The sequence below is a fragment of the Sorex fumeus genome, unplaced genomic scaffold, assembly GCF_029834395.1.
Source record: "Sorex fumeus unplaced genomic scaffold, SorFum_2.1 ptg000095l, whole genome shotgun sequence".
NCBI lineage: Eukaryota > Metazoa > Chordata > Mammalia > Eulipotyphla > Soricidae > Sorex > Sorex fumeus.
In genome coordinates, this window is record NW_026606152.1 from 6,888,139 (window position 1) to 6,914,993 (window position 26,855).

The 26,855-nt window shown below is 41.3% G+C and overlaps 1 protein-coding gene and 1 pseudogene across 1 annotated transcript in view; both read right to left on the minus strand.

Annotated features, from left to right (window-relative positions):
• The window catches only part of STPG2 (sperm tail PG-rich repeat containing 2), a 254,233-nt gene that overhangs the window by 14,752 nt on the left and 212,626 nt on the right, over positions 1 to 26,855 (minus strand). The window contains exon 12 of the mRNA XM_056132707.1: positions 3,092 to 3,207. Within this exon, the coding sequence (XP_055988682.1) occupies positions 3,092 to 3,207 (116 nt within the window). The remainder of the gene's footprint in view (positions 1 to 3,091; positions 3,208 to 26,855) is intronic.
• Positions 23,765 to 25,680, minus strand: LOC130040664 (xenotropic and polytropic retrovirus receptor 1-like; annotated as a pseudogene).

The window sequence follows — 26,855 nt, forward strand, 5'->3', positions numbered from 1 at the left end:
CAGGATTGTACCTCTCAGTCCAATAGTTTCTGAGAGATGGTGGTCACCATGCCGCCGAGGGGAAGAAGCAGAAAGGACGACCCCCTTTCCCCCCCAGGGTGGAACAGGGCTGTAGCTTAATTCATAGTCCAGAAGTATAAGCCACCGTGAGATAGTTACAAAACTTTCATGCTTGATATTCAGCTATACAATGATTGATCACCCATCCCTCCACCAGTGCAAACATTCTACCACCAATATACCCATTATCCCCTCCATGTCCATCTCAGTCCTTACCCTGCCCCTATGGCAGACAATTGCTCAGATACTCTCTCTATAGTTTTGGGCATTATATTTTGCTTGGATATTCCCACCACCATTCAAGCCTGCCTTCTAGGGACAGAAGCAAGATCATCTATTTTCCATTGTTCACTTTGTATATCAAGAAAGGTTGCATGGCCACATAAGCAGCCGTGCAGTTCGGAGGAATAGTCCTGGTGCCCATATACTGGAGCCAAGCTTGTAGAAGCTCATGGTCACCAGGATCCCATCTGGAGAAGGCAGGGAGACTGCACCTGTCCATCTGGGGCACCCCAGTGATACTGGCTCGGTTTGGGGTCTGGAGAATTCTCTGGTGTTGTGGTGCCTGTTAGGTTTCTTCACTGCTGAGTGTGGCAAGATGGCGCCAGGGGCGGGTTGAGGGTGTGACTTCTGGGATCAGTGGTATTGTTTATTTCTATTTATCATATATAAAATAGGAAACAAAAATTCTATTGTTTTCTAGAGATTTTTTTTCATCTTATCTTGGAGCTCATTTATATTTCCTCATCTGTTGCCAATTTTCTGTTCAGAGCTTCTATTGAGTTTTTAAAAATTTTAAATATATTTTGGTTTTAGGGCCCATCCCCATCTGTACTCAGAGCTCACTCCTGGCTCAGAATCACTCTCTGTGGGCTTTGAGAACCATGGGGGGTGTCAGGGATCAAACATAGGTTGGCCTCATGCAAGACAAGCACCCTAGCCACTGTACTATCACTCAAGCCTTATTGAGTTTTTTATATCACCTATTATGCTCTTCATTTATGCTTATTTTCTTATTTCAGTGCTCATGCTTTCTTGTACTTTGGGGGAGGCTTTGCTGACTAACTGTACCATTCTCTCATTGAGCTCATTAATTATTCTCACAATGGTGTCACCAAAGTCACTGTCTGGGTATTTACTGAGCTGGTTGGTGCTGGTTGAGCCTTTGTGTTCTTATTTTTGTGCTTATTAAACCTGGTGGACTTCTATGCATCTTCTCCATTGAGTTTGTTGCATTTCTACCATGCTGTGAGTGGTGTATAATTTGGAGGATCTGCAATCACAGGTATCAGGAACTGTGGAAGAGAGTCCCTTAATATGGTGGAGGTTAGTGTGTGGAGGTTGCCTGTCCTAGCTGGGAGGGAGGGAGCAAAATCTGCTCTCTTCAACCAGGAGATCATCTACCATGAAGGGTGTATAAGATCAGGAGCAGGGTACCTGGGTTTTTGATACGGTGGAGGTCAAGTTTCAAACCATTAGATTATTGATCAATAACTTTAAGACTCTTCATTATCTATGCCCAACAATCTGAATCAAACATATTAACTGTCAAATTCCAACCAATATCTTATTAGCAAGAGTTGTCTAACGTTACAGTACAGTTTCTAAAATAATGTTCTCTATTGAATTTCACATCTGATAATATTACTGTGACTTTGCTTCAAAGACTGCCCCTTTTTTCAAGTAAGACATAAAATTAGCTTTGTTTAATCAATAAATATTGACTGGTTTTTGGAGAAACTGGAGTCGAACAATGAAATAGCAGCCCTTTCATTTAACTTTGTTTAATAATAGGAATATACTTTAGAGCTAATGTTGACATTTTAAAAACTATGACATTTTTTATTTTTAATTAATTTTTAATAAGTGAGAAAGCACATACAGAGAAAAAGATAATTTACCTAGAGAGATAACACAGCTGGAAAAGCATTTGTCTTGCATGCATATGAACTGGGTTTTATTCCCACATGCATATGAACTGGGTTTTATTCCCAGCTCTCCCAAGCCCTGTCAACAGTGATCACTGAGCCCACAGATAAGGGTAATCCCTGAGCACCAAGAGGTGTTGCCTACAATATGAAAAAGGTGAATTTAGGCCAGAGAAAATATGTGTACAGAGCTTTAAGGGACTTTCTTTCACACAGCCCACCCATATATGCTGCCAGATTCAATACCTAACAGCACATATGGTCAATCAAACCCCTCCAGGAGTGATTCCTAAGCACAGAGTAGGGCTAAGCCCTGAACACAGTCAGGTGCAACCCTCCGCCCAAAGATAATGATCATGTTGAGGAGGAGGAGGAGGAGAAGGAGGAGGAGGAGGAGGAGAAGAAGAAGAAGAAGAAGAAGAAGAAGAAGAAGAAGAAGAAGAAGAAGAAGAAGAAGAAGAAGAAGAAGAAGAAGAAGAAGAAGGAAAAAGGAGGCAAAAAGGGAAAGAGGAAAGGAAGTAAGAAGAAGAGAAGGAAGAAGAGAAGAAAGAGAAAAACAACAATAAGAAAAGAAGGGGGGACATATTTTATTTCAAATGGGCACTTAAGACCTATTGTATACATAATTTTTAGAACCTTGCAGTTTTATTTAAAGGCCTCCTTAAAACCAAAAGGCCCATATCTTTCTAAAAAACCTTTTGTTTTTATTAATATAAACTATTCACCTACATCAATGCAAAGAAATAAAAGGATTAAATATTATTTTACTGCATCCACATACAATTTTACTGAGCCCACTAATGCATTCATGATTTTAAGTAATATTTAGAGTTTTTAATCTGTACATATATATGCAAATAATTTTTGTTTTAAGGGTTTGTCTTATATGTGTTAATGCTGTTCAGACTTTTTATAAATAAATTTATAAATAAATTGTTAAATTGCTAAATACATTTGAATTTGTTAAGACCTAAATAGATGTCATATGCTATAAAAAACTTTCTTAGCCACAATATTAATAATACAAATAAAACAGTGAAATAACTTATATAAAGACAATTTACTACTCTTCAATTGATAAAAGGTAAATACTATTAACAAACCTCATATGTTGCTGGACCTGGAGTAATCTGTTTTAAATCTTTAAAACGTTTTGATGTTCTAACAAACAAAGGTATGCAACAAGATTTTGATAAAACAGGATTGTATGCTGCAGGTCCTAAAAGGAGAACATAAAAGTAATGAAATAAACTTTAAAATTATTTATTTTTATTACACATATATTATTTTAGATTTATATCTTTAATATATAAATTGTTTCAGATCATTTAGAACCATTTTATTTCATAATTTTTAATTTAGGCACTATGATTTATAAAGCAATGACTTTCAGGCTTATATTGTCCCAATTCCAATCCCAACAATTCTCTATTTCCTTTCACCAATATCCCCAGATTCCCTTTAGCTATTCTTAACAGGGACATTTTCAGTTCAATTATTGTAGTTTGAGTTACATGCCTACAGTAGTATTGGCTCTCGGGCTTTAGATTAATATGTATACCTTGCAATTACATCAGCAATACGGGAAAAATTCCTTGCCTTTGACCCAATGTTACCTCCAGATAGCCTCTTTTAACTCTTCCCTCTATGTCTCTGTTTCCACTGTCTTTTCATTTCTGTAATCTAGGGTCAAGAGTTTGCTCCCTTTGGCAGTTCCCATTTCCTTCTCATGTTATTCTATAGATAAGTGAGAACATCTGGTATTTGTATTTCTGACTTACTTAACATGGTAGCCTCCATTTCCATTCAAGTAGCAGCAAACTGTATGAATTCATAATTTTTGAGGCTACATATTGTTCCACTGTGTATATACACCACACCTTCATTATTCACTCACCTGTCATTGGGCACCTGGATTGATCCCATATTTTAACTACTGCACTAAGTTATATAATATTTATGAATTGGAGAAATCAACATTGTCAAAGAGACCATTCTCCTTCAATTACTACACATAAGCAATCACCATCAAAATTCCAATGATGTTCTTCAGGGACTAAGATAAGTCCCTAATACAGTTTGTGTGGAATAAAACAATACTCCAAATAGCCAAAACCATTCTTAGAAATAAGAAATTGGCCAGTATTTCAGAAGTTCAAGACGTCGCTCTGTCTAACTTTCATTGATTTAAAAAAGGCCTTTGATTTTGTTAAGACTGAAGTGGTCATCGAGGCCCTAGACAAACAGGGCATTCATTGACAATACACCAGGATCCTCCGTGAGCTGTATTGCGGATTCACTACCAGGTTCTCACCATTCAACAGGGAGGTGATCATTGACTCAAGAAAGGGGTTTGGCAGGGTGATACCAATTCACCGAAACTCTTCAGTGCCACCCTCAAGAATGTCATGCAATGGCTGGAATGGTAAGGGATGGGAGTGAAGATAGATGCTCGGCAACTACACCACCTCCGCTTTGCTGATGACATTGTTCTAATAACACCAAACATCAGCCAAGTGGCACAAATGCTGGCCAACTTCGACCAACCAGTATGGAAAGGTCGGACTACAGCTGAATCTCATGAAGACAATGTTTATGAGAAAAAGTCTCATTCCTGATGCTCCATTTGCTCTCAAGGGGATGAACATCTCTGAATGCAACAGTTATGTGTACCTAGGTCAAGAAGTCAACATGACGAATGACCTGTCTCCTGAGTTGTGCAGGAGGAAGAGAGTGGCTTGGAACGCCTTCAAGAGCATTGAAGAAATAGCTAAGAGGATGAAGAACCTCTGGCTGCAGGTAAATCTCTTCTATTCCACTGTTCTTCCTGCATTAACATATGCCTCAGAGACCTGGGCCCTACGAGAGCAGGATGAGAATGCTAATCGGGTCTGCCAAGGAGGAATTGAAAGAGCTATGCTTGGAGTATCACGTTACTCAAATAAGAGAAAGAATCCGGAGTTCCAACCTCCATCAATGGTCAAGAATCAGGGACGCTGTCTCATTTGCCAAGGCATCGAAAATCAGATGGGCTGGACATGTAAATGAGATTTGGAGATGGCAGCTGGACTAGAGTCATTACCAACTGGATTCCATGGGACGTCAAAAGATGTCTTGGCCATCCACCTATGAGATGGTCAGACTTCTTTGTCAAAACCCTGAATGATCAGTTTGAGGCTGTTCGTGTTCCTAGAATGAACAGACACCATTGGGCTACAGTAGTACGTGACAGGGACAAATGGAGACATTACTGGCACCTGCTCGAGCAAATCAATGAGTAACGGATGTCAAGTGATCAAGTGAACAACACTAACAATGATCACACTATACATGTACCTAATACCATAGAACTGTATTGTTCGAGTGATTATGGTGAATTTTACATTACACATATTTAGCACAACTTTTTTTAAAAGATCATTTAAAGTTTAAGAAATGGAACCTCTGAAGTGAGTCAAATTTCATTAAACTTTAGGAAACTAATGGTAGTTAGAAAAGAGAATCTATTTATACTTTTTACAAAATATCCGGGCTGGAGCGATAGCACAGCGGTAGGGCGTTTACCTTGCACGCACCCAACATGGCCGACCCGAGTTCGATTCTTCCGCCCCTCTCTGAGAGTCTGACAAGCTACCGACAGTATCTCGCCTGCAGGGCTGAGCCTGGCAAGCTACCCGTGATGTATTCAATATGCCAAACATAGTAACAACAAAGTCTCCAATAAAGATGTTACTGGGCCCACTCAAGCAAATTGATGAACTGGAGGACAGTGACAGTAACAGTGACAGTGACAAACTATCCAAGTTTAGAAAACCTATATACCATGATGTTAGAAATTCAGGAATGAAATTCTTCAATAGTTTGATGAATTTCCAATAGAATTGAAATTCATCAATTCATACTAAAGAGCAATTTATACCATTTTGAATTTGGATATATTGGACCTGTGATCCTGAGTTTGAATAATAGCTTATCATTACCAACATGTTTATTATACGATCAGACATAGCCTCATCAGTTTTTACATTTAGTATCATTGTATATAAAATTACAAATCAAAGAGTTCCATCAGTAATAAATGGCATTATTTGTAATTGTCCACATTGTTAAGAAATTTAGTTATAATTCTTTAAATTTTGTTATTAAATCATTGTGATAAACCCTTATAAAACTGTTCATGATTAGATTTCAGTCACACAATATTCCAACACCCATTCCTCCTTATCATTCTTTATTGTATATTATAGTCAAGAAAAGCTCCCGGGAAAGAACAAGGCAGAGTCTCCTACTCTGTGCCTGAATGTCCTCACCAGGACCCAACAAATGAAGACCTCCAGGCCCCAGCCAAGGTCATGCTGGGACCACTCTCCACACTTGGATGAGCATGGCGCATAAAAGAACTGCAGAGGAACCCAGGTGTGTGGGACCGGGGGCTGAGATCTCCAAGCCCGCACGGTTTGGGACTAGACCTGCCAGTAGCTAGACAGTTACACCCTCCAAATGCCGTGTAACCCCAACAAGATCCAGAGATTATCACACCAAGCTCCCGGAAAAGAACAAGGCAGAGTCTCCTACCCTGTGCCTGATTGTCCTCACCAGGGCCCAACAACTGATGACCTCCAGGCCCCAGCCAAGGTCATCCCAGGAGAATGTGGCCACGTGACATTTTATTTACATTTATTTAAATTTTTCAGGGTACCTTAAATATCCCACCCACACAGGAGAGCCTGGCAATCTATCCGTGGTCTATTTGATATGCCAGTAAAAAAAAAAATGGATCTCATTCCCCTGACCCTGAATACGGGAGAGTCGAGAAGGATGTGGAAGGAGAGGCTGATAAAATCCCAAGGCAGAAATAGGCTGCCAAAACAAAGAAAGACAAAAATGATTGTCTGTACTTTTAATGCACATACCCTGGCATCTGATGCGTCCGTCGAGGACCTGATGGTACAAGCACGAAAGATCAAGTACAACATCATTGGTCTGACCGAAACAAGAAGACATCAATCACATCACCCCGTTTTCGACACTGGAGAAGAACTGTTCCTTGGAACATGTGACAAAAGAGGTGTCGGTGGTGTCGGTATTCTTGTCAACACAAACTTAGCCATGAGCATTGATTCATTCGAATGCCTAACAACCCGAATCAGACGATTACACTTGAATAGATGTGGCTCACTGCCAGCAGTTTCTATCTTTGTTGTCTATGCACCAACATCCAATTAAGGTGAAAGAGAAATTGAGAAGTTCTATAGGGAGCTGGAGAAGTTCTATAAAGATCACACCTTCTACAAGATCATTGTTGGTGATTTTAATGCCAAGATAACACCAAGAAGATCAGCCGATGAACTCCACATCGGGACCCATGGCCTAGAATGGAATGAACAGGGTGACAGACTGTCTGATTTCATCATGTCAACCAAGACCTTCCATGGTAACTCACAGTTACAAAAGGCTGAATCTAAACGTTGGACATGAGAATCTCCCACTGGATGGTTCCACAATGAAATAGACCACATCACATTCAATCAGCGGTTTTGTCTAACCAATGTTGCTGTTGTCCCAAAATTCCAAACGGGATCAGACCACCGTCTCCTTCATGCAAAATTCAACTTCACAGAACAAGGAGAAAAGTTTAAGAAGAGAACTCCCAGAACGACCACCAACTGGGAGCTCTTTGGCTCTGTTGCGGCAACATGGGAAGATGCCATCATTGACAACATTGATGAGGAATACGATCAAATGATTCAGCACCTCCATGATTGTGCGAGGAATGCCAAGAGAGAGATAACCTCAAAAAACCGCCTTTCTTCAAACATTCTTGAACTTATTCGCCAATGTGGCATGACACATGCCTCAGGCAACCGCAAGTGAACGTCCAAGCTGGCAAAACAATGCAGAGAAGCCATCAAGGATGACCTCAAAGACAGGAGAGCAGCGGTGCTGGTATATGCGGCAGAAGCCGGGAAAAGCATTCATAATGCCCGCCTATCCTTCACCAACTACAAGACCAAGATGACTGCCCTCCGACATCCTGATGGATCTATCACATCTTCCAGAAGGGCAATGGAGAAGATTATTCATAACTTCTACTCAGATCTCTTTAATAGCCACGTCCACTTGCCCACATACCACATACCACATGATGGATATGTCGTTCCCAATGTTCTCCCTTCCGAAATCCAACATGCCATCTCGTCGGTAAAGAAACAAAGAGCACCTGGCCTAGACAAGATCAGACCTGAACACCTGAAGAACTTACCATCAGTACTCATCAATACACTGGCTCGGCTCTTCACACACTACCTGTCTGAATGCAAGATTCCATCCCAATAGAAAACCAGCAAGACTGTACTACTATACAAGCAGGGAGACATCCATGACACTAGCAACTATCGCCCAATCTGCCTATTGTCTGTCGTCTACAAACTGTTCACTCAAGTCATCCTGAATAGGATTAGCAGAACACTAGATGAAGGACAACCATGTGAACAAGCCAGATTCCGAAAAGGATTCAGTACCATTGACCATATCTACACAATTACTAAGCTCATTGAGGTTTCTCAGTAGTTGAAGATGCCGCTCTGCTTAACGTTCATTGATTTAAAGAAGGCCTTTGATTCTGTTGAGATGGAAGCGGTCATAGAAGCCCTAGCCAATCAAGGCTTACAAACTCAATACATCAGGATCCTTCATGAGCTCTATTACGGATTCACTACCAGGATCTCACCATTCTACAAAGAAGTAATCGTCCATGTCAAAAGAGGGGTTCGGCAGCATGATACCATTTCACCAAAACTCTTCAGTGCCGCCCTCGAGAACATCATGCGATGACTGGAATGGGAAAGAATGGGAGTGAAGATAGATGGTCGGCAACTACACCACCTCTGCTTTGCTGATGACACTGTTCTAATAACACCAAACATCAGCCAAGCGGGCACAAATGCTGACCGACTTTGACCATGAGTGTGGAAAGGTCGGACTACAGCTGAATCTTACGAAGACAATGTTTATGAGAAACAGTCATGTTCCTGATGCTCCATTCGCTCTCAACAGAACCACCATCTCCGCATGCAACAGTTATATATACTTAGGTCAAGAAATCAACATCATGAATGACCTGGCACCTGAGTTGCGCAGGAGGAAGAGAGTGGCTTGGAATGCCTTCAAGAGCACTGAAGAAACAATTAAGCAGACAAAGAACCTCCAGCTACGAGCACATCTCTTTGATTCCACTGTTCTTCCTGCATTAACATATGCCTCAGAGACCTGGGCCCTACGAAAACAGGATTAGAACGCTATTCGGGTCTCTCAAAGAGGAATCGAAAGAGCTATGCTTGGAATATCACGATTCACTCAAATGAGAGATAGAACCCGGAGTTCTGATCTCCATCAACGCTCAAGAATCAGGGACGCTGTCTCATTTGCCAAGGCATCAAAAATCAGATGGGCTGGACACGTAATGAGGTTTACAGACAACCACTGGACTAGAGCCATTACTGACTGGATTCCACCGGACGTCAAAAGATCGCGTGGACGCCCACCTACAAGATGGTCAGACTTCTTCGTCAAGACCCTGAATGATCGTTTTGAGACTCTGCATGTTCCTAGAACGAACAGATGCCATTGGGCTATTCTAGCACGCAACAGGGATGAATGGAGACGTTACTGGCACCCGCTTGAGTAATTCGATGAATAACGGGGGATCAAGTGATCAAGTGATAATCAAGAATAAACTCAGCTGCGGGACTGCCGATTGGTCCAGTCTTTTTGGAAAACAATATGGAAATTCCTCAAGAAACTAGAAATTCAGCTTCCATTGACCTGTTTTTTTCCATTGAAAAAATGCAATGGAGAAAATTCAGGTATACTTCTATGTTCATTTCTATGTTATTGCAGTACTATTCACAATAACCAGAATTTGGAAAGAACCCAAGTACTTGAAAACAGATTATCCTAAGTATAAATGAGGGTTAGGAAGATTGGTCCATGGTAGGAATCCTCCCACAAATTGTTGCGGAGTGTAGGCAGTACAGAGAAGGGATCATTGTGACAACATGTAAAGTAAAGTAAAGTAAAGGCCCTCCCGTTGATCGTCGATTTGCTCAAGCGGGCCCAGTAACGTCTCCATTGGAGACTTGGTTGTTACTGTGTCTGGCATATCGAATACTCTTGGTAGCTTGCCGGGCTCTCCGAGAGGGGCGGAGGAATCGAACCTGGGTCGGCCTTGTTGGCCGCTTGTAAGGCGAACGCCCTACCGCTGTGCTATCTCTCCAGCCCCAACATAATTGGAAATAATCACAAGAACTGTATGCTAAAAGGAGGTATAGTGATGTAAATAATAACCTTTCAGTATCTGTATTGCGAACCATAATGCCCACAAGGGGAGGGAGGGAGGGAGGGAGGGAGGGGGTGGAGAGAGAGAGACAGACATACAAAGAGAGAGACATAGAGAAAGAGACAGAGAAAGACAGAGAGTGACAGAGAGAGAGAGAAAGAGAGAGAGAGAGAAGGAAAGTGTTTGTCATAGAGACAGAGAGGGAGTGGGTGGGAGGGTAATTGGGAACATCAATGGGAAACATACAGTGTGAAAGGTATTGAAACATTATATGACTGAAAACTAATCATGAACAACTATGTAACTGTGTACCTTATGGTGATTCAATATTTTTAAAACCCTAAAATTTTAAAAAAGTAAATAATTTTAAAAAGAAACTAAATTATTTAAAAAAGAAAATTATTTAAAATAGGAGAAATTCAGAAGCATGTCCTACAGGTTAAAATTTAAATGTAAAATATAAATATATATGTAACATATGTATAAGCTATATCATATAATAGATATTATAATAGTTACTCTATCATTTTATCTATATATTTTGAAGCATAACACGTAGTGATACTAATTATAAGACAACATATAATAATAGACACTGTCCTTGCCCTCTCTTCGTTATTGGGTTGATCCCTCCAAATCTTCCTCCTGACCCTGTACTATGAGTCTCCCTCACTCACGCCAGCCTGTTTCACACCTCTGTACTCAGTGGAAGCTTATTTAAAACTCCTCAAAACCAGACATACTCTAGTCACCCTGCTTCCATCCTATCCAGGGACATTCCAGTGTGTTGGCACATGTCCCACAAGTTTCCACCTAAGATGGGTCCTTAGTGCCATGACATGTTGCAGCTGCTAGAAGTTAACCCTGGTGGCTACACTGATTCCCAAAAGTGTGTAGTTGAGTAAGTGTCTGTGCCACAGCTTTAAGTTTCCCCTTTCATACTACTAACACACACACTGGTGGGTAATGGAAAGTTTACAAGTCAGTTCCAGAATACATCCACAAGAACCCTGGAATCTGAATGAGATAAATAGACCTACAGTTGCTTGTCCACCGAAATGCCATACAAGGGCCGCAAGAGTAATTTGAACAAGCATTCACAAATAGTACCTCTTAAAACAAAACATCAGATCAGTATAAAATAATGAGTCAGATCAGTACCCAAGCTTGGGATTTAAAGTTGAATTGACAGAACCCACAAAAAAATTTAAGGCTAATAGCTAGAGAAAGGAATTGACTTGCAACAGTGACAGAAGTCCAGGCAAATCCTTGAGCTCAATGAAAAATCTCAAGCTTTGATTTGAGAAGGACCTCAAATCAACAAGTTCATGCAATGGCAATGGTATTCAAACACTAAATAGAAAGTCAATCAGCCCAAGAAAGAATTGACTTAGTATCAGTGAGTCCATACAAATAGAATCAAAGGAATTGATTCTAACAAATACCACTGCAAGCCACAGCAGCAGAATTCAGGAAGTGGAGAACATATCAGTATCACCCAAAGACAGGGTACTAGCCATAACAAAGTAGCAGAAGAGAAGGGGAGCAAGTAGAGGAGAAGGTTGGATTCTTGATAGATAACAGTAAGAAGAAGAAATTCCAGATTATAGGAATATCATAAGGAGAGGAAAAAGAGGAAGAGGAAGGACAACTGGTGGGAGAAATAATAACTGAGAACTTTCCCAATTTATAGAATGAAGTTTCTGCACAGATTCAAGAGCACCAAACAAAATAGATGAAAACAAAACAATACCAAGACACCAAGTACTATAGCACTGTCCTCCCATTGTTCATTGATTTGCTCCAGCAGGCACCAGTAATGTCTCCATTGTGAGACTTGTTACTGTTTTTGGCATATCAAATCCATCATGGGGAGCTTCCCAGTCTTTGCCGTGCGGGCAGAATACTCTCAGTAGCTTGCCAGGCTCTCCAAGTGGGGCGGAGTAATGGAACGGGAGTCAGCGCGTGAAAGGCAAATGCCCTACTCGCTGTGCTATCCCTCCAGCCCACCCCAAAAGAAACAAAATAAAATAGCTATTCTCAAAATATTAAAGCATTTCCCCATATTCCAAAATTTAAGAACACCCTTGAAGGTCTTTGTGTTACTCCAAAGACACAAGCCTGACACTCTCATAAACTCATTTTACCTCAATAAATTAATGATTTTTTTTTATTTTAAAAAGGATGCTTAAAGAGAATTGAGCTCTCTTTTCAGTGCTTAAAAAATTCCTTTTATGGATTCATATCATGCTCTAGAGCAAAAGTTTCTAAACAAGTAACCCACTTCCCAGATAAAACATCACTCACTACTCCCCTTGAAATCTACGTTCACTAAGTGAGTGAAAACTAAAAGCCATCCCCCCCCCCCCACAGTGGTATCTGCTATTACTGCCCTCTTGAATGATTCTAGTGCCCCCACAAGGCGGGACTGCCCACTCTGGGAACTGAGGTGACTTATCTGAAAGCTGATGATTAACATTCTTGCATCTGGGTAACACCTCGGAATATATAAAGACAGATGAACATTTAGGAAACGGCTAGGAGTCTATCTCCCTGCTTAATGAAGACAGAATCATCTTCAAGTACTAATTCTGGCCATAAATAATACAGCAACAAATCTAATATTTGCAATAAAGCAGCAAACTAAACCAAAATTGAAAGTGATTGCTCTGGGCTTCTCAAACTTAAACTCTGCTGCCAAATACGGCCCCAAAATGCTTTGAGGTGGAAACTACTTCATTTTTCAACAAATAACTTCATCTTTCATGTGTACAGGATTACCTTAGAAATTCAACCTCAGTTTCTGTCCCATATTACATTACCACGATTAAAGTCATCTACATACCTACTAAATCGGAACGAATAATATTACTTCTTATGCTTTAAAAACTTTCATACCAATTGCCCTTTCAACCCCCAGAATGCATGCTATTTTCTCTTTTCAACACAAATGTTGAAAACTGCAGGAAAACTCTATCCAAGTGGCAGAAGGCTCAGTTCAAACACAAATATGTTTGCAAATAAGAAGCAATCTCTCTTTGTCCCATAAGATGTATTCTAAAAGAATGGGGACTCAATAAGAGAGAGAGAACAAAAAGGAATGCAGGGTGGGATGGGGGGGGGGTTGGGGGGTGGGAGGGATACTGGGATCCATGGTGGTGGGAAATGGGCACTGTGGAGGGATGGGTATTTGATCATTATATGGTTGAGACCCAAGCACAAAAATGTGTAAGTCTGCAACTGTACCTCATGATATCTCACCAATAAAATAAAATAAAATAAAATAAAAGAATGGGGACTAAATAAAGACTTCATCTAGGGCCAGCGAATCGCACAAAGGGCTAGGAAGCATTCTTCCCAGGCAGGAGGCCCCAAACGCCATTCCCAACACATCTGCCCCTCCCCCAACCCCACTGGACTGAGAGGTTGGTATTCAGGGTCCCAGCTGGGGCAGATGATCACTGGGAGGGTCACTGGGAGTGGCCCTGGCTCCTCAGCAGAGCTTGAGCATCTCCCCCAACCACCACCACCAACAACAACAACATAATCCAGAATCTAAAGAAGCACTGGAGTAACCACTGATGTCAGAATTCACAATTCCATATTGCAAAAGAAAATATATTACTGAAAGCTTACTTTTTTTCCCCCGATACACTTGAAAAGTGGGCCTGTCCTGTCCCTGCACGACCAATTACAGGAACTGATGGGGGGTCACCCAGGACAGCACTGCCCAGCACTGGACGGGTCCCCGCCCTGGTCACGGGCACACATGCCAGTCTGTGCTGTCAAAGATGGGCGGGTGGGCATCTTACCCCTTCTCTTCACTGTCTCCAGAGAAGATTTTTTTAACTTTTATTAATTTTAAAAGACACACAAAGTAGAAAATGATATCATGATTGATATGTTAATCACTCAAACTCAAAAATTAACAGCCGATGTTTCACCTACACACATTCACACATACACACATCCACTGTTCTTATTTCATGTCCCCATCTACACACACACACACACACACACACACACACACACAATTAGATGCAATTTTGCAATTAGATGTAGAGATTAAAACGGGCTCTCTTCTCTCGAAGTTGCTTTCAAGGTCATTCCCCTCTGGAGTAAACCAGAATGGCTGTGGATGGTCTGCCAAGCCTGCAGTTGCTGTGGGAATCACACCTCTGGTTTCCTCGCATCTGGGTGAGTGCTAGCTGGTGGAGTTATTTCTGAGCATTATTATTAAGTTGTGGCTGCTGAATCACTGCATGAAATTTTGGATTCTACCTGTATAACCTTGTTCTGTAAAATTTATACTTTATGTAAGTAACAATAGTAGTTGTTGCTAAATAGAATATTTTGCCATTTATGACTTTTAAATTACTTTTTAAGGGGGAATTTAAAAGTCTTCCCACATGCTTCATTATAACCAAGACACCAAATTGATAAAAAAAAATAAAATAAAATAAAATACAGAGACTGACTAGGTAAAGCATCAAGAAAGAAGAAAAATTTCAAGTACCAAGGAAGTAACATAAGCATTATTAAAGATTTCCTATATGAAACTATAAAAGCAAGAAAAGACTGGAATTACATATACAAAGTACTGAATAAAAAACTTTCATTCCAAGGTTTGTTAGTATGAAAAACTCTTATTTAGATTTGAGGGAGGGAATAAAAACCTTTTTAGAGAAACATGAGTTTGCAAAATTCACAGTAACTAAACCAATCCTGCAAGAACTACTGAAAGGCCACTTATAGAAAGAAGACATTTCCAAAAACATACAAAAATTTATTAAACAGACATTTGTAAAATAAATAAACAGATATTTGAAGCAACAAATAAACACATTCAGCAATAATGGCAATACAGTTCTTTATACCAACAATCTCTGATCATCAATGGAATAAACTATTCTATCAAAAGGTACAGAGTGGCTGGAGGGATTAGGAAATATCTGTCTATATGCTTCTTCCAGAAAGCACACCCAAACTCACAGGCACAGAGTGAAAAAATGGAAAACAATGGTATACAATTGCTGTCTACCAGACAAGCACTGGTAGATATCAAAAAGTTGGGGCAGGGGCTGGAGCAATAGCACAGCAGGTAGGGCAGGGGTTTTTTTTATTTATTTATTTTTATTAGTGAAGCACCATGAGCTACAGTTGTAGATTTACAAATCTTTGTGCTTGGGTTTCGGTCATACAATGATCAAATACCCATCCCTCCACCAGTGCCCATTTTCCACCACCATGGATAATATCCCTCCCATCCCCCCCTCCCACCCTGCCTCTGTGGCAGGGCATTCCCTTTTGTTCTCTCTCTCCTTTTGGGTGTTGTGGTCGGCAAAAGAGGCATTGAGTGGCAAACATGTTTAGTCCATAGTCTACTTTCAACATGCATCTCCCCTCCTGGGAAGATCCTCCAAACACCCTTTATTTGATACTCCCTTATCTGTCTGAAGTGCCCTTTCCCCTAAAATACCCGGCTGCCTCTAAGCTTTGGAGTAGTGTAGGGGGTTTGGATACAGGCAGAGGGGATGGGTGACCAGCCAGGCGAATTTACACACCTAATGTAGAACTTAAATTCAGTGCTGTGGGGGTAGCAGCACTATACACAATAGCCAGAATCTGTGGGAAAAAACTCGATTGCCAGAGAACAGATGACTGGTTAAAGAAACTTTGGTACATTTGCACCGCATTGCACTGTCCTCCCGTTGTTCATCAATTTGCTCCAGTGGGCCCAGTAATGTCTCCATTTTGAGACTTGTTGTTACTGTGTTTGGCATATCGAATACACCACGGGTAGCTTGCTAGGCTTTGCCGTGTGGGCTAGATACTCTCGGTAGCTTGCCTGGCTCTCTGAGAGGGGCGAAGGAATCGAACCTGATTCGGCCGGGCCGACCACGTGCAAGGCAAACACCCTACCGCTGTGCTATCGCTCCAGCCTGTGGTACATCTATACAATGGAATTCTATGCAGCTGCTAGAAGAGATGAAATCATGAAATTTGTATATAAGTGGATGGACATGGAGAGTACCATGCTAAGTGAAATGGGTCAGAAAGAGAGGGACAGACATATAATAAACGCAATCATTTGTGGAATATAAAATAGCATAATATGAGACTAACACCTAAGGAGATATGGGCCAGGAGGATCACTCCATGGTTTGGAAGCTGGCCTCACATGCTGGAGATAGTTGGGATAGAGAAGGGACTACTAAGTAAATGATGGTTGGATGGATTGTTCAGGATGGGAGATGTGTGCCAAAAATAGACTAAGGACCAAACATGATAGCCTCTTATTATCTTTATTGCAAATCATAACGCCCAAAATTAGAGAGAGAGCGAGAGTAAGAATGTATGTACCTTCCACAGAGGCAGAGGATGGAATGGGGTGGGAGTGACTGGAGAACAATGGTGGTGGAAAATGTGTACTGGTGGAGGGATCGGTGTTCAATCAGTGTATGACTGAAACGTAATCATAATATTTTGTAACTATATCTCATGGTGATTAAAAAATGACTCATTTATCATGATCAGGTAGGATTCATTCCTGAGATGCAATGATGGTTCAACATATGAAAATCAATTACATGATGCACCACATTAGTAAAAGAAAAAATCAAATCAGGCAATGAGAGAAAGATTTTTATAATATCCAATATCCATTAATTATAAAACTTTCAACAAAATAGGGATGGAAGGAGTATTTCTCATGATAGTTATGGGTATCTGTAATAAGTCCACAGCTAATATTTTTCTTAATAGTGAAATCTGAAGGCATTGCCACTTAGAAAAGGTAGAAAGCAAGGATGTTCACTGTCTCCACTTTTATACAATTAATTACTTTTTATTAAATCACCATGATATACACAATTACAAAGTTTTCTATGATTAGGTTTTGGTCATACAATGTCCCAACACCTGTTCCTTCACCAGTGTACATTTCTCACAACAAATATCCTCAGTTTCCCTCCTTTCACACACACCCCACCCACAGTCTGCCTCTATGGCAGGCACTTTTATTCTCTCTCATTCTCTCTCCCCCTTATATCTTTTGGGCATTATGGTTTGAAACACAGGTACTGTTTGTCCCTTGTCCTACTTGCAGCACTTAATTCTTGTACAGAGTAATCATTTCCAACGGCCACTGTCATAGTGGTCACTTATCTATCTTAACTACCCTCTCCACTTCCACATATGGCAAGCTTCCAACAAGGGGTCAGTTCTCCTGACCATCATTTCTACTGTCCTTGGGTAATATCCTCATAGTATGATTTATATGTCCCACAAATGAGTGTGATCAATTATATGTCTATCCCTCCCTTTTTTGACTAATTTCACTTGGCATGATTATGCTCCATGTTCATCCATTTTTAGTTTTAGTTTTGTAGTTTGGATTCCATGCTTCCATTGTTGTTGACTTCATTGTATGTATATATAGCTATTCCACTTCTCTACATCACTGATAGATCTGAGGTCCTTGACTCCTGCTGCACCTCCAATAATTCCCTTCACCTTATTTTCACCATCAATTTCTATCCTCCTCACTTTACTCTGGGGTCATGGGTGATTTACTCAATCTCTTTTTTTGTACATTGCATTTCCTCATCAAGTTATTCTATATACCATAAATAAATGAGATCATAGTGTATTTGATCTTCTTACTTACTTCACTTAGGACAGTGTCTTCCAGTTTCATCCCAGGCGCAGCAAAATTTCATCCTATTTCATTATTCCTGACAGTTGCATAGTATTATGTTGTGTATATATACCACATCTTCATAATACACTCATCTAATCTTTAGACACCTAGGTTGATTCCATATCTTAACTATTCTACAAAGTGTTACAATGTTGTGCATATATTCTTTTGAATGGATGGTTTTTATGTTCCATGAGTAGATACCCAGAAGTGGGATTGCTGGGTCATTGGTCAATTTTTATTTTAGTAAGAGCTCTCCATAAGTTTTTCTGCAGGGATTGAACCATATAACATTCCTATCAGCAATGAATGAGTTTCTTTTTTACCCATCCATGCCAACACAAGTTATTCCTGCTGCTTTTTATATGTACCATTCTCACTGGAGTGAGATGATATTTGATTGTTACCCTAATTTGGATTTACTTAATCATAAGTGATGATGAATATTTTTTCATTGTCTATTGGCAATCCTTCTGATTTCCTGAGAGAATTGCTTGTTAATTTCCTCTTCCTATATTTTTGGGGGTGAGGGGTACATCCAGCATTGCTACTAGCTGCTTCCTAGCTCTGTGCTCAGAGATCATTCCTGGATGTATTATTTAAAGACTGAACTGAGAATAGTAAGTAAAGTAAGGCCCTCCCGTTGATCATCAATTTGCTCGAGCGGGCCCAGTAACGTCTCCATTGGAGACTTTGTTGTTACTGTGTTTGGCATATTGAACACGTCACAGGGAGCTTGCCAGGCTCTGCGGTGCGGGCGAGATACTCTCAGTAGCTTGCCGGGCTCTCCGAGAGGGGCGGAGGAATCGAACTCAGGTCGGCCATGTTGGCTGCGTGCAAGGCAAACGCCCTACCGCTGTGTTATCGTTCCAGCCCAAGAATAGTATTTTTAGAATTTATTTTTGTCTTCTATATGACAATTCTGATATCATATAATTTGGAGAGAAGTGTTACCTTCCCTGTTTTATTAAGGACTGAATAAGAACAATTTCAGGGTTATGTATGCTATATGCAAAATATCATACTACCACTTAAGATATGATTTAAGGTATCTTTCTCAACTTCATATTTACTTATCTGGGAAAAAAGTCAAAGTATCTTTCTTATAGTTGCACTCTCAATAGAAGCCTCTATTTATTTCACTTGTGTTTCAGTTCAGGACCATGTTTGGTGAAGAACAAAGTTCCTGGGTACATTCAAGAACAAAGTACAAGAACAAAGTTCCTGGGTATATTCATGTACTTATATATATTTTTGCTTGTTTTGGGCTATTATCTAGTAATGCTCAGGGAATACTCCTAGCTCTACACTGAAAGATCACTCCTGGTGGACTTGGGTGCCATATGGGCTGCTAGGGATTAAACATGGGTTGGCCACATACAAAACAAGTGCCCTATCTGCTGTACTATTGGTGGGGTTGGTGTTGGAGCATTGTATGTGTAGAACCTAGATAGGGATAACTATGTAAGTCATAGTGCCTTAATATCTAATAAAAGTTTTAAAGTATAATAGTAGGCAGGCTAAGGTGGATTCTAAGGACAAAGCTATGCAGGATCGGCAGACTCCAGACTGGAGAAAGCCAAAATTAGGGCTCTAGCTGCAAGGACCTAATACCTCCAGTTACACGTCAGAAGCCCAATGGGAGTGAATTCTGAAGTATGGACACTAATGTGGCTGCAAGTTAATCTCCCCCTCCATATCCCATAGAAACCACAAATTAGCCTTTTATATAAAACTTTCACTAAGGCAGCCTGATTACCCAAACCACATTAGGGCAATAATTCATTAGCCCCTACCTCAATTAACATTACATTAGGAAGGAAGAAAGGGCCCACATAAATAACTAATCTCACACATTATGATGTTGGAAAATAACCAATTACAATAATTTAATAATTTAATAACAATATTAAAATAACCAGGCAGGAGGAAGGAAATAATAAAACTTAGAGCAGAAACCAATGAGCTGGAATCCCAACAATCCAAAACATCAAGGAAACCAAGAGCTGGCTCTCTGAGAAAGTAATCAAGATTGATAAACCACTAGCAAGAACAGAAACTTCCTCAAAGAAGAAATACAAAAGGACAAAAGACACATAAAAAAAACTGCTATATATCGCTAATCATCAGGGAGATGCAAATCAAAACAACAATGAGATATCATCTCACATCACAAGAGAATGTCTGAAGCACTGTAGCACTGTCCTCCCATTGTTCATTGATTTGCTCTAGCGGGCACCAGTAACGTCTGGCGAGACTTATTGTTACTGTTTTTGGCATATTGAATATGCCACGAGGAGCTTGCCAGGCTCTACCATGCAGGTGGGATACTCTCAGTAGCTTGCCGAGCTCTCTGAGAGGGATGGAGGAATTGAACCCGGGTCGGCCGCGTGCAAGGCAAATGCCCTTCCTGCTGTGATTAACAGAGAATGTCACAAGTCAAAAAAGAGCAACCAGTGCTTGCATGGATGCAGAGGGTTTCTTCTTGATTGTTGGTGGCAATTCCAACTGGTTCAGCATTTTTTTGAAGACAATATAGGCAATCCTCAAACAGCTAGAAATTGAGCTTTTTGAGCTGGAGTGATAGCACAGCAGGTAGGGCGTTTGCCTTGCACGCAGCCGACCTCGGTTCACATAGAGAATATATCCAAACAAGGAGTGATGTAAAAGCACCTAATCTATTCCCCAAATATCTTTGGGAGAACTTTTTACCAAAGAAATCTATAGGATGTGCATGACAGGAAAAAAGAGATAGAAAATTCCTGAGAAAAGAGAAAATAATAACTTACTTTTTATATTAAAATATACACTTTCATTTATAAGCTTTCTACCCATAATTTGAGTTATAATTTGTAATAGGATTTGTGGTCTGTGGGAGGTGAAACTTTTTATGATATAGAGGAAACTTACATGGGGTAGAATCTTCCAAAGGAAAATACTTGGATAAAATTTGTGTCAATAGAATAAATAAAATATATTTTTCCTTTTATATTAATGAATTCGTTTGCATGGGAAATTTCATTGGAACTTTGGATTTAGATTAGTCTAGTCATGTCAACATTTTTAAAATAGAAAGTTTTAGATTTGGGTATCTTCTATAATGATGTGTCTCTGAAGACTCTGACTTCTCTGAGAATTTTACCCCATCTTTAAAATCAGGTGTATGAAACACTGAAAATGGTGATTAAGTAAACTGGAACAAGCTGCATATAGAAAACCAAATTTCCTCTAATATCATGAACTCTCAAGGAATATGGAAGAAAAAATAAGGTAAAATACACTACTGTTCATCAGGCTCATTAGAAAATTCCTTCACCACTCTGGGTTCTTCTTGATCTGGTTTAACCATAAAACATCTTTAGGTGGGTTGACAAAGGAAAATTATAAAGGTGTGCAAAACACAATTACTGATCTTATTCTGGAAGAAAAGAGTTTAGTTTAAATTATAAACTGAGGAATGGAGTAGTGGAAAAAGTACCAATAAGGAAACAGCTTAATGCTCAGCTGTATCAAGAAGTTGTAGTATATATACACATGGAAACTTGTGAAGCTCTAAGAACAAAATTATGCAATTTTTCATACCACAGATGGAAGTAGAGGATATTGCTCTGAAAGAAATGTATAGGTACAGGATGATCTATCCTTTTCTTTGGATATAAAGGAGTAGATACAGAATGATGTCATTCATATGTGGGACTTAAATATACACAACAAGAAATCAACAAAAGGCCAAAGGCAATATTATGTAACATATAGTAATGAAAACTGTGTAACGCTACAACAAGCGTTCACAGATTAATGGAATAGAGTTGAGAGCCCAAAAATAAACCTTCATATACGTGAGCACTTAATATATAACAAAGAAGCTCTCTATGTGTGTGAGAGTAATAGTAGTAGCAGTAGTAGTAGTAGTAGTAGTAGCAACAGCAGCAACAGTAGTAGTAGTAGTTGTAGTAGTAGTAATAGATAAAGAAAAGTGACTTCAGAAAATGTAATGGTAAAACTAGTTAGACACACTGAAAATTAAACTTGATCTATATCTCCCACAATTTTTAGAACTTAATTAAAAGTGAATTAAACACTTGACATTAGAGTAGAATACATAATATACAGTGAAAGAAAACACAGGCAGAACTGTCAAGGAGCCAAAGTTGTTTTAAAAGATTTGACTCCTTTAACTGAAAACAAACAAAATAGAAACAGTTTGTTTATATTAAACTATAAAGGTTTTGCAAGGAAAAGAAATAGCCAAAAATGTTAGAAATGGGAGAAAGTATTTGCATACCTTGCCTCAAATAAAGAAACAATAATAAAAATATATCAACTATTCACACTTTATATTCATGAAGAGCTAATATCTGATATCTAAAGCACTCCCCACCAAAAAATGTGGAGAGGAAATACAAATACTTCCCTGAAGAAGATATACTGATAGTCAATAGACCTGTGAATAAAAGTGTTCATTATCACATAATCACTGTCACTGTCCTCCCCTTGTTCAACAATTTGCTTCATGTGGGCCCAGTAATGTCTCCATTTTGAGACTTGTTGTTACTGTGTTTGGCATATTGAATACATCACGTGTAGCTTGCCAGACTTTGCCGTGCGAGCGAGATACTCTCCGTGGCTTGCCGGGCTCTCCGAGAGGGGCAGAGGAATTGAACCTGGCTCAACTGGGCTGACTGAGTGCAAGGCAAACGCCCTATGGCTGTGCTATCGCTCCAGCCCATCACATAATCAAGGAAGTGCAAATCAAAACAATATGTCATCTTATACCAGTAAGAATAGCATATGTCAAAAAGACTAGAAACAGATACTGCTGGCAGAGATGTGGTGAAAAAAATAACTTATTTACTGTTGGTGATAATTTTAAGCTTCTATAGAAAACAGTAGGGAGATTTCCATAAAAAGTAAGGGGCTATACGGGCATATACCTGGCTCTATGATCAGGGATCATGCCTGGCAGTACTCAGAGAAAAAATAGGTAGTGTTGAGGATTTGAATGAGGTTCACAGACACACATGCTACATAAGCATTTTAACTTCTTTATTCCCTCTCCTAGCACGGAGTAGGCATGTATCATATTGTAATTTTTAAATACCAAAGGATATGTAGGGTTACTAAAATTAATTTAAAATATTAATTTTATGAATGTCAATATCTTCATTTGTAAAGCAGAAGAGAATGAAAACAATCAAGTGAATTCACTTACCCTACAACTCAATACTGAAGCAATGAAAAGTCACATTACTGGCACTTCCCTGAAAGCATTATTTTGCATTCTACCTACAATAATTTTTAATTTTTTAAATTTAAGCACCATGGTTTACAGAGTTGTTTATAATACTGTTATGGGCTTCCAATGTTCCAACAGCAATCCCACCAGAAAAATGACCTTCCTTGCCCGTTTTTTTCAACTGCCTCCCAAATTATCCCATTAGCAGGCACACAATAATTTGTTTTATATTGTCTATTACAACAAAATGGCTAATGAAATTATATTAGTGTTAATATACTTCAGTAAAAAACATACTTCAGTAAAAAAATTGTGAAAAGTGTTCTAAGCATAGGGTTGTTAAGTCCTTGTCTTATGTTCAACTAAGCTATCTTCTGCCAGCTGAGCCTTCCGTGTTATTGTTTTTGTCTGTTGAGTTTAACTGGCTTCTATGTAAGTGGAGTGGGAGGTGGACCTGGCTCCTGGGACTTCAGAAATACAGAGGCTGTGGAGAGGTTGAGCGGGGCCACTGAGATGTCCCGCACGGCACGAAACTCGCCACAGTTATTCAGGTGCTCGTTCTCCAGGCGGAAGAAGTTCCACACAAAGTGCCGGGAGACCTACAGGGGCGCGAAGACGGTGGCGACGATGTCCCCGGCGTGAGGCAGCACGGTCGTGGTGGTGGAGGTGACCAACATTTGGATGGTCCAGGCAAAGCGTAGGATCACGTCCTCCAAGATGGCGCAGTAGTAGTAGGCTTTCTGGGGATACACAATCTCCTCTCGGAGGAAGGTGTTTTCTCCAGCATTCTTGTCAAAGAGACCCCAGTCCATCTTCAGGTCCCAGATGAGGGTGTAGCAGGAGCTAATGATACAGAAGACGATCCACAGGTAGAAGAACACCGTAGTGTCTTCGTGGCCTTGCTCTTTGTGGGTGTTGTACAGGGCTGCAAAGGTCACCATGAAGAAGGTCATGGAGTACTTGCCGGGGTTGACCAAGTGGGGAAAGGCCCTCCGGGTGTCCCAGTACCGGCGCAGGCACTGGATGAAGCGCAGTCATGCCGGGATGCACTGCACAATGGCACGGACGCTGTACGAGTACTTGTGGCAGATTTCCAGGTCTTCTGACTCCTTTGGCAAAAGGCCGGTGCTTTCATTCCATTTGAGCTTGAAGCTGTAGAAACAGGTCGTGTATTCCAAGTCCATGAGGATCACGGAGAGGCTGTTGAGTTGGTCGGCCAGCCAGAAGTCGGTGAAGCCCACCTTATGGAAAGGGGCCGTAAATACCTGAAACAGCAGCATGAGTGGCCAGAAACGGGACTTGTAATAGAAGGTCTTGGTGGGGTTGATGAGGAAGAGAGCCATGAATTCGTAGAGGAGCAGCGGGTATGCGTAGGTGGGGATGGCACCAATGGGGGCGAAGAAGCAGGCCAGAAGGCTCAGGCACCACAGGATACCCAGGAAGCCAGTGATCTCAAAGAGATGCTGGTGGGACAGGTTGCTCCTCGGGTTCAGCTCGAAGATGAGCACATGGTTGACACCGGCCTGTCACCAGCCATACGTGTTGATGCCTAGCAGGAAAAGGAGTTTGATCAGGAGAAAACCACCCCAGTAGATTCGTATCAAGGGCCATATGCTTCAACTTGTTTCAAGTTTAAATACAGCGGCAAGCACGAGGGTAATGTTCAGTACAAGAAATATTCCACAAAACAGGCCAAGTAGTCCATGCTGGTGCAGGCTGAGTGGCGCCCAAGGGGGGGACACGCAAGTGCTTCATGGCCTTTTGTCTGTCACCATCTTCAAGTTCGTTGGTCACTACGGCCTCGGTTTCGGAGATGAGCTGGTTGATCTTCTTGCACATATAAAATGGGGCAAGTTCCACATGGGCCACGCGCCAGTCGGACCGCGCGCGCACCGTTTCCAGGATCTTGTCATGCTTCTTAAGGATCTTCTGAAACCCGGTAAAATTCAGATTCTGATAGTTCTTCAGCAGGATGAGACTGAGGTAGATCTCGCTGAAGGCCAGCTTGAGGTCCTTAATGTTCCTGTGCTGGACGCGCTCCTCGTGCAACAGGTGGAAGACCGGCTTTCGGCGCTGCCGCAGCGTGGTGACGCCCAGGCTCTCTTTCTGTGCATCCGGGGACGATTGCAGCTCATTCTGGAGCGTGGAGAACCTGCGCTGGGCCTCCGCGAGCTTCTCTGAATAAAAAGTGTTGATTTTGGCAAGTTCCTTTTCACAGGTTTGGAAAAATTTCTCTTCAAACTTGGCAAAATACCTCTTGACTGTGTCCTCGTCTGTAACTTCCACAGAGGGCGCCTGGTCCTGAGCTGAGTACAGCATATCCTTGAAAGCCTCATACTGGATGTACTGCTTCCACCACTCGGGCGTGATGTGCGCCAAGAGGTGCTCGGTGAACTTCATGCTGTCACGGGCGCCTCGCTCCGCTCAGGCACACCCAGGCAGCGGCGGCAGTGGCAGCGGCGGCTCTTCCCCACATGGGCCCGGGTGCAGCGCGTCTCTCCTCCTCTGCCGCTGGCGAGGTCTCCTCAGAGCCGCCCTCCTGCCATCTACCTCCACTACCCAGCCACCGCCACACTCCAGGACGCTTTCTGGACCCGCGTGGCAGCTCTGGCCGAGACTCACGCATGACTGGAGACCCACAGAAAAAGATAAGTAGAACTCTCTGAGACCGTGGACTCTAGGCTCAATGAACCCAGGGAGAGAGATACTCTGCTTGCTCCCACCAACCACAGGTGACAAAGGGATTCTAATCAGGAGCCCCACCCTACCCTGCCCTGTCTGCTCCTACCAACTACTAGAGACCTAGGGATCGGATTGCACACAGAAGACCCACCCTACCCCTATGGGACCAGATAAATACCCCACTCGCAGACCTCCACTACTGACACTACCTCCACTACCCAGCCGCCGCCACACTCCAGGATGCTTTCAGGACCCGCGCGGCCGCTTCGCGGCCTCGCACACACCTTAAAACACTAAATACACATCTTCTGGAATTGCTGTACCATATTTGATAGGGTTCAAATATGGTGACACCTATGAGGGCGATTAGAGGTCGCCCCAAAAGCCTCTATCCCTCTCGGAAAGACTGGCAAGCTACTGAGAGTATTCTGCCCGCACGGAAGAGCCTGGCAAGCTATCCGTTGTGTATTCGATATGCCAAAACCAGTAATTACAACTGGTCTCATTCACCTGACCCTGAAGGCTTCACCGACATGGCAACACTGAGAAGGATGAGAAAGGAGAGGCCGATAAAATCTCAAGGCCGAACTAGGCTGCCACAACGAAGGAAGACAAAAATGATCATCTGTACTTTCAATGCACGTTTGCTAGCATCAGATGCATCCATCGAGGACCTGATGGTACAAGCGTGAAAGATCAAGTACGACATCATTGGTCTGACCGAGACAAGAAGAAACGAATCTCACCATGCCGTTTTCAACACTGGAGAAGAATTGTTCCTCAGGACATGCGATAAAAGAGGTGTTGGAGGCATAGGTGTCCTTGTCAACACAAACTTGGCCAAGAGCATTGATTCATTCGAATGCCTAACAACCCGAATCGGACGTTTACATTTGAATAGATGTGGCT